Source organism: Labrus bergylta, chromosome 10, assembly GCF_963930695.1.
Source record: "Labrus bergylta chromosome 10, fLabBer1.1, whole genome shotgun sequence".
NCBI classification, from domain to species: Eukaryota; Metazoa; Chordata; class Actinopteri; order Labriformes; family Labridae; genus Labrus; species Labrus bergylta.
Genome location: NC_089204.1, coordinates 24,260,417 through 24,274,728, shown reverse-complemented (window position 1 = coordinate 24,274,728; position 14,312 = coordinate 24,260,417). Strand labels below are relative to the sequence as shown.

Here is a 14,312-nt window from a genome sequence, read left to right as displayed (position 1 = left end):
ATAGAATATTGGAGATAGATAAAGATTGCATATTATTAGAGAAATATATGTATAGATTATTTGAAAACATAGGTATATAGATTTTTAGTTGTGTAAAATAAATAAAGATATAGGTGGATAGATATACAGATTATTAGTTGGCTGTACTGTAGGTGGGTATATAATATTACTTTGTTATAGAGTCAGACAGACAATGTTTTTTTAACAGGTAATGGTATAATATTGCGCCTGGAGATGTCCATTATCAGGAATTTATGGACTCTGTGGAAAATAACTTAATGTAATGGAGCAAGCAGCCAGTCTGTCTTTCACTTACAGGAGTTTCTGTCTCTAAAGCTCAATCCTCCACAGTGCAATAGCTGCATGGAAACCATCATAAATGTCACATTATAATTCTAACAGACAGCTTTACACTTCGGTTCTACCCTGCTTCAATGAGTGCATGCGAGACTGTGTGAATGAGTTTGTACAAGGATTTCCATCTGTTTTGTCCTGAAGGCCTCGGCTGAGCTGAGGTGTAAACACTCCGGCTCCTCTGTGCTCTCCCTGCAGCTGTCTGCAGGAAGTGAAGTGGTTGATAAATGAGTTCTTCTGCACACTGCTCTCTCCGACCAGAAGCTCGGCCGCGTTGGAGGTAGGACTCAGCACGTAGCTCTAAAATCTTTTTTTTTTTTTTGTTAATTACACATGTTACTTAACTTACTGTTGGTGGAAACAATATCCAGTATCTCCCTAAAATAAGATGCTTGTTTTTATTATTTGTTACTAATAATGTCCCAATAAATATCTCCCTCAAATTAAAAATGTGCTTTGCTTTTTGTTATGTCATTTAAATGTTTAAATTCCCCTGTGCAGTAAGAGTGCAGGGTTTAATACTTATAAGGTTGTATTTTATTAATCTTACAAAATTTCTCCGTTGTCACCTGAAACTTCTGACCAACTTCTGTTTAGGTATGAGCATGATATGGGGATATCTAGCATTTTCATATTTTGTAGATACTTCAATGAGATAAATGGAACATATGTCATTTTAATCATTTGTGCACCAAAATAATTACATCATGAAATGTGTTGTAAAACATGCCTTAGAGGGTATTTATGATCATTCACAAATGTATTAAAAGTTCATTCTTGCTTTTAATATTTCTTTTGAGGTCAAAGCAAAATAGGTAGAGGCGTGGAAGTGTGTGATGTTAGAAATCCTCTTATCATGTTTCGATACAATAACAGTTCAAATAACTTCATAAATTGTATAACAGGTGTTTTAACAGCTTGCAGCGTTTTTTTGTTCTACTCAGCCCACAACTATAATGTTTTTTGATCCGTCTCAACACTTTCAGCACTCTTCCTATCAGCCGCAGCAGGAAGATATTTGAAGCTGAAAAGTAAAGCAGATTGAAGCTGACGAGGTAGATAGTGTTTCCCAAGCACTTGTTGGTGACCACTATAATGTAAAAAAAGAGAGTAAATATTTGATAAATAGTCATTATGAGCTGAAAATATAACCTCAAATGAATGCTATTGCTCTGTGGAAGAGTTACTGTTAAATAAGCTATGTATGATTTCTTGTTCCTCTGCCCTTAAAATGGCCATTAACTGAATAAAATAAACATTTATGTATTCAGGGATCACCAAGTTTGAAGCAGTTAACCTTCATGTAGGTTTTATACACAATTAATATGGACCAATTTTAGTGGTGAAAATCAACAGTGACTGTATTTTCACAATATCCTAGCACACATTAGGATTAGATTATACTTTAATGATCCCCAGTGAGGGACATTCGGGGTTAAGTTTCATAGAAATGTTGTTTAAAACCTGTAACAATAACTCCCATTACATGTTATCACAGAACACTGCCTTACTATTTTCCCCTGCTGTTTTTAGCCCCAGATATTACTCACTTTCCCCATACCTGGTCCCACCCCCACTTAGCTCCCCGCTTCACTTTTGACAGTAGATGTTTCCATTCTTTCCAACCAGGTGAGGGTGTCTCCGATGTTAGCTATCACTGTCAGCTCTGCAATTATGGGATTTTAAGCTCCCAGAAGAAGGCTCGGGGGCCCGGGGCAGGTTTTGGTGTGTGCGTACTGGGGAGGCCCCCGGGACAACGGTGTGGACTGTGATGTGAAGTGTGAGTCAGAGTCAGGAGTGACAGCAGCCGCCTCTGGCAAGACAGTGCCCACAGCGGGGGGAAGAGTGTCACATCCAGATCAATGAGTTAGTCAGCCAAACATTCACAGGCACTTCTCTCTACATTTCCTTGACATTGATACGTAGAACATTTATTTTGGCATTTAGCTGTGTTACGCAAAAAAAAAAAAAAAAAAAAAAGGCGTAAAGCCATCAAGATTTCCTTTTTTTGTTTTCATTTTGCATGCAAGTGAGCATCGTTGCTGCAGGACGCCGACACCAAAACACACAAAGGCATACATTCAGGCACAAGACAGTCACATTCCAGCTGCGGTATCACTGAAACACAAACAGGAGCGTGTGCATACACACACCGCTGCACATTCCAAGGGGGACGTTGCAGCGTTGCTCGCATGTTGTCGTGGCCTCTGTGTCTCTGGGTCAGAGAGCCGTGGTGAGTGACCACCTTTTTAGCTTCCCGCCTTGTTTGTTTTCCAAAGACAGTGTCATCAATTCTCTAACAAGCGACTAGACACAGCAACAACAGAGAGCACAGGACCTCCATGCTGCTCCCCTGTGTAGTTCAGTGACTGATGAAGCATACATGCAACAACAACACACACCAGCGCTGTGTGTCCGACTGCATTCCTGCTGCTGTGTTTGTGTCAACGTCTGTGCAAGTTTGTGTGTGTGTACATGCCTTTGATATTGTGACATCAAATCTATTTTTCGTTTACCCTTTGCCCTCACTTCCGACAGAAGGCAGGAGGTTGCATGAACACCTGAACCTCACCTGTGTGAGCAGAGATACACATCTGAGGTACACGAGGATTAGTGTTTTCAATTAAATACAACTTAATGCTCTAGATTTTTCACTGGTTCCTCAGAAAGCACAAATGTACCATTCAAAGCTCATTACCATACTATAAAAATGAAATACTTTTGAGCTACTTGGAGGTATAACTTTTCATTTCAGGAGCATTCCCTGTATTTTGTTTATTCAGTCCTAAGACTTGAGAGTGAAAACAGCAACTTAAAGTTTTACTGGGGGTTAACAGGTTAATGTGTGAGCTTAAAATAAACTGCTAGGTGGATTTGCTAACACAGGGTCGAAGCCAGATGAGCAGCTTCTGTTTGTCATTAATATTTGAGCGAAGCTAAGCTAAGGCTGTACAGTTATTCTTACATTTTTCATACAGACACATTTATCTTCTCATCTTGAAGCCTCTGTACACCCACACAGGTGTAAATGACTGAGCCCATGATCAGACCTCTTCTCAGGGGTATTTGGGTGTGAACAGGCATGTTTGACTGACAGCTCTAGTACTTCGTTCATTTGGAAGAAACCATTTTGGAATAGGACTTGTTGACCTACATCATAAACTCTCACCATAGTGTCACCTATTTACAACCTCTCCCGGTCTAATCAGTTAGAATAAACACATGTGGGTGTAGAGAGGCTTTAAGCTTGGACAGAAAGAGAACATCCGTTTTATCCAAAAGAAGCCAAAACACTGTAAAAATAAACTACATTACACTAAGCAACAGTATAATTGGTACTGCTCACATGTTTGACTCCTTTATGACAAGTTTGATAACATTTTTTAAGATCTGCTAATGTCACCCTCGGCTTTTCCCTGATGTGGCCTTCAAACCGATCAGTCAGGGCGGAGCCTGAAACACAAGGTCTACAGTGTGCTTTCCGTATTGATTGATGTTGTCTTTCAGCCAAAAATGCATGCAAAGAAACAAAGACAGGAAGTGGAAGACCCGTGTCTAAAGTTTTTACCCTCACTGCTTTTTTTTTTTTTTTTTTTTTTTTTTTGCCGGATAGTGATGTTGTCACGATACCAGAATTGAACACTTTGATACAATAACAGAAACAAAAATCAAATGATACTTCTTTCAATGTCATGATAAGAAAAATGCAAGTCCTAGACAGACAACCAATAGTCGGTCATAGCTAATTGCAGGCAAACACCTGCACACTGTCTAAAATCCACAAATGTGCTGGCAATGTTTTTGTACAGTTAAGACAGTGCTCTCTCTATCTCTCTCTCTTTTGCCTGCGACAGCTCATTATATGACTGAGGATCTTAAGTTTTTATTAAAGCTTCTGTTAATTTGAAAAACAGATATTGTATCGTCTTCAAACATGTGATATTGAAAAGAATTGAAGATTCTGAAGAGACATTTTGACAATCTTATTGCATTAAGAAATCTGATACAAAAATGATGAGGTGCAAAGAAGTCTTGCTACGTCCATTGGGTCAGGGTTACACATGGGAAGTTCTGCTGACTTCAATCCCACATTCACAAAAATGCCAGAGGTCAAGGCTCCAGAACAGGGGCTCAATATCTGTATGAGGGGCGAACGAACGCCTGTTTGAAACTGATGCTTAAACTTGTTCTTAACAGTAATCATTTACAAACACTGAACATTACTAATAAGGAGTATTACATTTGCCAAAACAAATAGTAACTTGTTGTAGATAGATACCACCATGGTTGCTGGAAAGACAGAAGCATTTTATTCTCAAGGATGTTTACCTCTTTTAGCCTGGATGCATGCACGCTGCTATTTCACAGTGTTCAACTTTGTCTTTCCCAACGGAGCCATAAATGCCTGAGCTAACTAGAGAAAGTCCTTCCAGTATCAAGCTGAACTTGATTCAACCTTTCGATATTTTTAATATTTATCGCCAGCTCTGGCCAAGTAGGACAGAACACACAAGCAGCCAGAAGGAAAACTCAAGGTCCTCACATCCTATTCGGCTAAAGCCCGCCTCCCCTTGCAGCATCGTTATCTACCCAGCCCGTGTGGCAGCGGAGGGGATAAGCTTATTTAGGTTGCACGTTTCCTCCCAAACTACGTTCCCAACACCGTAGATCACAGACATTACAGCCCTTACATCCCCCCCTGTTAGCGCTCATATATACAAACACACACCTGCTGGGACAAGGCCGTCTGGGAGAGAATTACAGTGGGCTAATTTATGACACCCAAGGGAGGGCAAAGGGCAGGGAACCCAGACTGGCCTGACCTCACTTCCTCCTCTCATGGTCTCCAAGTTCAACCTTCGATACACAGAACATCGCTTTGGATAACCCTCTCAAGGTCTTTCAAACAAACTACCTAATTATGGGATCTTTTTCCTAACCTGGTTAACACAATGAGCCCTGAGGGAATGCTGCGGCATGCAAGTTAGCGTTCACCTTAGGCCCCACCATTGTGGAACATTTGGCACTTTCAGAGCTGAAGGTAAGGGGGTGAGAAAAGGAGTTTTTGCCATAAAATCTGGCCCCCTGATTGCCTCTGGCCTCCTCATTTCCTCCAGTGAGAAGACGCTGTCATCCGTCACTCGAGCGCAGGCAGGGGCACAATAGAGCAGGCTGGGTTCTGGCTACTGACACCATCACATGGGCTGCTGATAAGACTCACCTTCCGGGACCAAGGAGAGCTGAGCCATTACAGACACACAACAGTTCAGTGCTTTATATGCCATTAATATCAGATGCATTCTGAGCCAAATATAGGCATGCACACTCTTCATATTATTGTTAAGCGCCAAATAAATTCAGCTTGTTTCATCAGAAATTGTTTCCTCTTTACGGCTCTGAACCAGGAACCCAGTTACATGATTTTATTTTTAGTGTTTCGATTACAAACAGCAACAGTGCAGTTCAGACACACTGAGGCAGTTGCACATTCAAAATCTGCATCTCTCTAGTCTTTTAACATTTGTACTCCTCGACATTTTTAGAAATGTTCTAGAAATTTTCAGGCAGGCTGCCCCTGAAGTCTTCCTGAGTTGATTGTTCACACATGTCCCACACAGAGGGAGACTGTCCCTGTTGGACGGATGGGACAGAGATCACACCGATCACAGGCTACAATGTCTATATGGTCGTGTGCCGGCCGCAGGATGTAAACGTCATCACCCCCTCCCACTTGATTGCAATTAATTTTCTTGAATATTTCCAGCTGTGCTCTCACATCAGCTCTACCCAACTTCACACGGACAATTAAGCGTTTTCTCTGGTGGACCACCATAGACTTGAATCCAAGAAAAACCAATCCACTCAATTTACTTTGGGGCTGGCAGGATAAAATTCAGGGTAGAGTCAGAGTAAAGAATTTGTCTGCTCATCTTTGTGTTCACACATGCAGCTCACCCCAAATTTTGTGTTTGTGTGAAAGCCTCTTCTGACTCTTTCATCTCTTTTTTTTTTTTTTTTTTTAAGATTTATTTTCGGGCTTTTTGTGCCTTTAAATGGAGAGACAGCACAGTGGATAGAGTTGGAAATCAGGGAGAGAGAGTAGGGAATGACATGCGGAAAAGGAGCCACAGGCCTGACCCGAACCTGGGCTGTCCGCTTGGAGGACTACAGCCTCGATACATGAGGGTGCGCGCACCAACCACTGCGCCACCAGCGCGCCAGCATATTTCATTTCTGAGGTTTTCAACAGGGGTCGAGTAAAATATAGTGGGCTCATCATCTGGAAAACACACTGACCGGCCAATAAATAACTAGTAATCTGGAAAAGCTCTCACAGCCTTTTAGATGTCTAATACAAGCACGCCAGCACCAAAAAGCAGATCAGGCACATACTTGAGCTTTTAGCTTACCATTAGCAGTGTAAAACAAAAAACATAGTCATACTTTAGTTCCTCATTATCTCTGCTGTTTTAGAAACACCTAGTAAACAACCAGCTCCTTTGTAGAAACATGTTAAGTGCTCCTCTACAAAGCTCTTTCAGGTCATAATAAAAACACAACCCCTTTCTTTCAAACACACACCCACACCCACACGCTACACAAGACCTGTACAGTGTGCCAGCAGACACTGGAGGTGTTGACACTTTCTTTACACAGAGCACACAGAGTTTACTACTGGGGTAAAACCATCAGATACGAACCGCCTCTCGACTTTACAGAAGCAGAGACCACAGAGGGAAGATAATTGCAGTCATTACAGAGTCATCAGACTTTCATTCTGTGTGTTCAGGGATCTGTGGTCTTTAGAGAACATTCAACCCTGCATCAATGAGTGGATTGCTTTTCTGGGTTTAAAATGTACGGTGGCCCACCAGAGAAAATGCTCATCAAGGCCCAAAATGTTGCCGTGAGGAGATCTTTGAGTAAATAGTTTGGGACTTTTTTATTAATTTATCCAATTATTTGCAGATTATATTCTTCATAAAAAAAAATTTGCAAAGCATTTCCAATCAGTGCCTCCTGCAGGCCTGGTGCACGTCTGTTGCCTTCAATATGTTAATTCATTTGTTGACATTTGCATACTGCAGCAATGTTTCAAATTGTCACTGCATTCTCCTGGTTTTGTCATTCGTATCTCGTCTTTCCTAACGGCAGTCTTTTGGGCCGTTTCATCTCATTTTTCCTCGTCCTTCACCGTAGAGATCAACCAGCGATATGGGTGTACACCTGCCACTCTGCGGAGAAGACACTGCTTCAACAGGTTAGCCTGCCAGTCACATGGAGAGAGGGAGGGACAAGAAACGACATGTTCAGCACTGCCTGGCAAAACACCAACTTTGAAGAACTCACTAGAAAGTGAATTGAGAGGAATGATTGAAATGTGACTACTACTGCAAAGGATCAAAGTAGCGATACTCCGGGCATCTTGTCAAACTTTTTGCTTTCACTTTAGTTTCTGTCTCAGAACATTGCAACCTCTTATTATCAATGTAAGATTCAATAATAAATACTTGGCCACTTATAACTAATATTAGGATTCTCGCCTCTAAACTTCTTCCTTGTTTCTAAATGGTCAGGCACAGAATGTCCATTTGTGAGAAGATTGCACTGTCAGCAGGTTAATTGTCAAGTTATGTTTTTTAACTATAAGAACAACTTTTGTAGAGGCTCACAAAAACCACTTGTAGCACTCAGTCTTGTCTGTGAACAGCAGTAACTTCAGTTTTTTTTTTTTTTCCAAGTTCCAAACATCTGTTGTCTGACAATATTGGTTGACAGAACTTCTGCTGTGTTCTCAAAGAGAGCACTGTCAATAAACCTGTTAAATATATGCGCAACGGTAAGGCTGGTTGACTCTGGCTTTTGAATTGCCAAAATTTAAAAGCCCTAAAAATGACGAAGAAGAAGTGACCTAGTGCTACGCATGTGATTGCCTCCACAGTGAATTCCTGATATGGGAGTTTTGCCATGCACATAACTATTATGGCCTATACTTCTAAGGCTGTGCGAAGCAAAATGTCAACACACACATTTGTACAGTTCACCCAATACACAGCTAATACCATCAGCAGCAGTTTGTGAAGTCAGCTGCACCATTGTGGCTGCATGTCCACTAAAAGCATTCTCAAAAAAAAAAACACCAAGACAACTTACACTAGTAGTGGCTATACTGTCTCCTGATATAACACAGCTTTGGAACAGGGCTTGGTTGAGAGATCAAAACTCCTCATTTGTCCCCTATTCCTTGCAACAACAAAAAAAAAAAAGTAATTTGATCATCCTGATTAAAAGTTTTATATGGGGGAAAAAAGTTGTCAACGATATTTTTCCTCTTAACATTAAGGTCAAAAGATAGCCTATATCCTAACATATGTGTCCTCTCATATGAGTAATAGTGAAATGTATGGGAAAAGCGAGTTGCACTTGTTACTAGGCCTTCTGACATTAGGTGTGTGGCAGCATGTCCAAGTGACAAGCTCCCTGCTCTCCCCTAAACTTGTTATTTTAAAAGTCGTCTAATAAAGACGCTGAGAGCTGTTCAGCCTTCTCGTGCTGACCTCTGCGTTGAGCCTGACCTCACCCAGCTTATCGCGATGATTCTGGGATGAAGATGATGTATTGGAGACTCGCATTGAGCAGCTCCTTGACACTCTCTGCGAGTCTGGGTTTTGTTACAGGCAGGAAACAGACTCTTCCGCTCAGTAAACACGCGTCTCTGCTTGACCACTTTCGGGGCTGCCGGTGGCACGCGAGGACCACTATAGGTGATGGTCAGTGGAGGCAACGCGCATGCGTGAGTGTTGAGGGTTTAAAAAGCGTGTTAAGCTGCGTCCGTGACCCGTGAAGCTTTAAATTTACTGCTGCCGTGGCCTGTGAGGAGTCAGTTTAAAAATATATATGTGAGCATTGTTTAGCTCATTTAAAATTCTGAATTAATACTCGAAAATGTTTAAATAGTCGAGTCAACTCGTCGTCGTCATTATGCAACGTAGTCTAAATTGAGTTCTTTGTTTGGTCTGATGTCTCTGAATCATTGCTCTCCATAAACAAGCCTGGGTAAATATTTGGAATACTAACTCAACAGATTTACTGCCTTTTGGAGTATTTTACGAGCCCACATATTCTTCTTAAGTCCTCGTGAATTCATCTTTACTCGTGCCAAATCACCCTCGACAGTCTGATCATTTCCAGTCATCGTATTTTTGAGTTATTCTCGAGAAAGACTGCATCTTCAGCTGACCTTTTCAAATCTCCTTGTATTTTTTTTTGCCTAATAGCTAAAGCCTCCTGCGCACTAATGTCGTCTTTCTGTGGAGACACACAGTCCCCCCTTCCTCTGAGCTTCTCCTCCACTTTAAGTGTCCCATTTTGAAGACATAGATCTCCAGAGGAGGGGAAGACGCTGCCCTAATCTAAACAGCTCCTTGTTGATGGTGAGCGGATGAGATTATGTCGGCATGCTCTCCTTTTCTTTCCACACGGTTTAGGAGCAATGGGCCTTCAGACTCTGGCGCCTGCACTTGGCCACAGATATGCGACCAGGAGAGAGGTGTCCCGTTTCTGTTTGTTTGCCCTGTGGCACAAAGGTAACACTACAGAGAAGTTAAACATTGTATCAAATTATTTATTTATTTATACCTATGGAAAACATATTGACAAAAATATGTTAGCATTAATCTGTGAATTCTACTGGAGACATCCGCCAAATAACAAAACGCTAAACTACTTTTGAAAAAAACATGTTTTATTATTATTATTTAAATTATTAGTTGTAGCAGTTAAAGTATTAATTAATTTATTCATTTTTGCTACTATTAACAATTATAATGGTGTTAATAACCTACACTATATTAACAATACAACTAAACACATTATCGAATTGAAGCTATTTTGTAGCTTTTCTTTATTTGTGTTTATCGATGAAAATTAAAAGTTTTTTTTTAACTGATCAAACTGCCTCAAAATATTATAGGCCTACTCTGACTTTTTTTCTTCTTCTAGAAATAGCCTGCTGACCTAAAGTCAAAGGAAATTGATCGCAGCCAAATTTAAGTGGATATAAAATCTTATTTCATATTAAGGAGACACTAACAAACGACATATCCCTACATTTATATTCTTCACGCGTCTCTGAGTTGCCAAGTTTTCCTCACTTCCCCACACAGTTGCGACAGATAATCTTATCCGTGGATTGCCGAGACAGGAAACGAAGATATGCCTAATCTTAAAAGCACCGAAGAAGTGATGATGGGGAGAGTTGTGAGGCCGTGGGACGATTCAGGAGATGATCAATGATACACTTTGGTGCTGAACAAAATGTAGGGTTTTAGGCTATTACTTTTTAAACATGTAAAATTGAAAAGTGTCTTTGTTTTGGTTGTGGATGTTTACTGTTTCTTTTGAAAAACACCAGTGTGTAATTTAAACGCTTACCTTTAACACCTTTAACAGTCTGAGGTAGTCGATGGTGTTGATATTTTTTCATAAAGGCACATACAGTATGTCTTCCTGACACACCTACAGAGACAGGCTGAGAGGCTGAGTCTGTGAGTCCCTCCCCGCTTTATGACGTCACTGAAAGAGAGAGGACAGCATCTTGACTGACCCAGCTCTCTCTCTAGATAACTGAATCCAGCCAACCAAACAGGATAGGCCTCGCTCTTTTTTCCTCTCAGCCCTGCAGCCACATACACTACCAAAGGAGAGGGATGTCAAAGCTGAAAGAGAGCCAGTCCTCTTCGGTCCGCATGGAAAACAAGCAGTGCGTAATCATCCTTTACGCCTACGCGCCGGGTGTTTTCTCCTTTTACGCGCCTTCCGGATACACATTTTGGGCTTGCTGACCATTTTTTATCTGTCATTTGTTGGTTTGCTGATCATAATGCTTCCCAGTCCACTGATAACTTCTTCCAGCACTCCCTTTTCTGTGAAGGACATTCTGAAATTGGAGTTGCAGCAACAATCTCAGCAGCAGCAGCTCCAGTTGATCTCCTGCTTCGGACTCTCTGGCGCGCTGTCTCAGCCAGGAGCCTTCCCAAACAAACCGTTCCGCTCTCATTCACCGCCCTCCTGCATGCTGGCAGGCAGGGACAGTCCCAGTCCCATCAGCTCCGGCATGTCCGAGAGCGAGGAGAGGATGTCCTACTTGAACACGCTGGCGGTGCAGGAGCGGCTGGTGGAGTCCGGGCTGACCGTGGAGATGTTCGGAAACCCGGCGCAGAGCTCTGCAGAGCTCCGGCTGGAGACCGAGCACGAGGAGCAAGAGAGCAGTGAGTGCATCTCGAGTCTTAAAATGTTTATCATAAACAGCAGCAATAATCTCAAATGGTCATTGAACTTTAGATATGCTTTCTCGAACAAGAGAGATAATCTTAATAGTTCTGATATGAATAGATATTTCACCAAAAAAAAAAGAAAATCTGTGAATGAAAGTAGGTAATTCATAAATAGCTGTTAAAAATATTTAACATTTTGCACAAATTAAGAAGTTGTCCCAAGTGCTCTGCTGTAGTGATTCATGCTCGTTAATATGATATAATATAAAAACAAATAGGTACAAATCTATAAATGTGTGTGTGAGGGTACTGATCAATTGAATTTCTGCTAAATTGAATCTGCTCAGATTTCAGACTCGATTTCTTCATTGTGCATCAGTTGTAATTCATTATGGACATTTTGCTATATTTTATGAAGCTTTAAGTTCATTAAGTGTTTTGGATTTTTTTATTTACAATTAATGCTTCGATTGAACATCGTTTATAAGGGGGGGGGGGGGGTGAATGGAATTGATTCGTCACTAAAATCTGCAGAACTTTTATGTAAATTTACCTCGAAAGTCTAATAGGCCTGTTGGCAGGGTGTGACTATACTGCCAGTGTCTAATGTGTTTCAAGTTCATGGAGAAAAATCGATTTCAGTTTTTTCCTCCTAATTTTTTCTTTTAAAATCCCCTTTTGATTAATTTCATTTTTTTAAAATGGGGAAATGCTGGTAAAAATAACGAAAGCAAATTATGTAATAATGTTTTTAAAGGATATGAGAATTTAAAAAGGTCTTCATTTTAAAGAAAAACGTAAATGTCATGTGAATATTTATTTCTCTGATAAATGAAAACATTTTCTTAAAAAAAGTGTTGTTCTTCAAAGTTGGATGATAACAAAGATAATTTAAAGTAAGCTTAATGTGAATATCAGTGTGAGATAGTGGTAAGTGCTTGAGTGTTGAATACATTTAGTACTTCATGACTGCATCTTCTTAGTTATGGTGTACAGTAAAACGTGTGTTCTTTGCGCAGAGAGCTGCGGAGCACTGCGGGCTGACTGTGAGGATCCAGACCCGGAGAAGCCCGTCACCAAGCAGCAGAGGACCCGGAGGAAACCCCGCGTGCTCTTCTCGCAGGCTCAGGTGTTCGAGCTGGAGAGGCGCTTCAAGCAGCAGCGTTACCTGTCCGCCCCGGAGAGAGAGCACCTGGCAAGCTCCCTCAAACTCACCTCTACCCAGGTCAAGATCTGGTTCCAGAACAGGAGGTACAAATGCAAGAGGCAGCGACAGGACAAGACTCTGGAGATGGCAGGACACCACCATCACCACCACCATCACCCACCGCCGCCCAGGAGGGTGGCTGTACCAGTGCTGGTCCGGGACGGGAGGCCTTGTCTGGCCGGATCCCAGAACTATAACACGTCTTACACAGTGGGAGCTCCAAACCCATACAGCTACAACAGCTACCCGGCCTACAGCTACAACAACACGGTGTACACTAACAGTTACTCCTGTACTTATTCTAGTTTACCTGCCCTGCCGCCCAGCAACACCGCTGCTAACGCTTTTATGAACATGAATCTGGGAAACCTTGGCGCGCAGACGCAAAGCCAGGGACCCCAAGGAGCAGTGGTCACACCCTGCCAAGGAACTCTGCAGGGCATCCGGGCATGGTAGCGAAAACTTTACACACTATCATAGCTGAGTGAGATTTCTGTAAATGGCCACAAGCATGTGAACCTGATCAACTTATGTAATGAAAGCACAATTTCCTACTGTTACACATTACAGAAAGCACAGGCCAGTGGACTGAAGCTGAAGACAGGCCTACGAGGAAACTCTAACCCGTATTATGATGTAAAACTTTAAGTTTGTGCGTTTTTCTTCTGAGCCAGTGTTTATAAAAAAAGTATTAAACATCGTGATTGATTTTCGATGGTGCTGATGAGCGAACAATGTGCGTAATGTGGTCCTTCATGATTCAAAATGGATGTGATGTGCGGATTAAAGTAAGGAAAACTCCACTGGCATCTTTTTCTAAACTGAAGTTATGCGTAAAAGTGAAGCCCGAAATGATTCGTATTGGCTCTAATGAAAATGAATTGGGAAAAAAATACAAATTTGTCACAATTGCTGGATAAAGCAATCAAGCATTTAATTTTTTTTGTTAACATGTGGCCATTTTTGGGCCAGTTGCCCTTGTTTTACTCCAAATGTTAGATTGAGCAAAGGACGCTTCTACGTGTTTTACGCACGTTATGGGAAGATGCCAACGTAGTGTTTATTATCAGTGATTATTAAATTAAAGGAGTCATAAAACATTATGACACAAGTTACGCGATTGTTTCATGTGTATATCATTAACATACGTGGGAATGTGAAACATTTACAAATAAAGTTTACTTTTCTGTAAAGTTTTGCGTTCTTACGCCCAATGGGACGTCTCTGATCTTGTTTTAGTATTAATGCTTTTGAAACAGATATGAGCAGTCATTTCTCATTATCTCAAAAATCCTATCTTCAGCCAAGATTTTTTTTTCCTGTGAGAAAGCTGAAGTCTGAGACAAGAACCAGAAACAGAGAGAATTTAGAGGCGAGCTAAGGTCCGGTCAGGATTCAGAGATGGACATTAACCAGACAGACAGCATCCTCGGGACCCACAGCGCGGAGAGACTCACACACATTTGGATGATAAA

The 14,312-nt window shown here is 41.3% G+C and overlaps 1 protein-coding gene across 1 annotated transcript; it reads left to right on the top strand.

Moving 5' to 3' along the window:
* Positions 1–10,869: 10,869 nt before the first annotated feature.
* Positions 10,870–13,952, top strand: nkx2.3 (NK2 homeobox 3). The gene is made up of 2 exons (XM_020650995.3): positions 10,870–11,624; positions 12,650–13,952. The coding sequence occupies exons 1-2, from the start codon at positions 11,237–11,239 to the stop codon at positions 13,291–13,293; spliced, it is 1,032 nt and encodes a 343-aa protein (XP_020506651.2). The 5' UTR covers positions 10,870–11,236; the 3' UTR covers positions 13,294–13,952.
* The last annotated feature ends 360 nt before the right edge of the window (positions 13,953–14,312 follow it).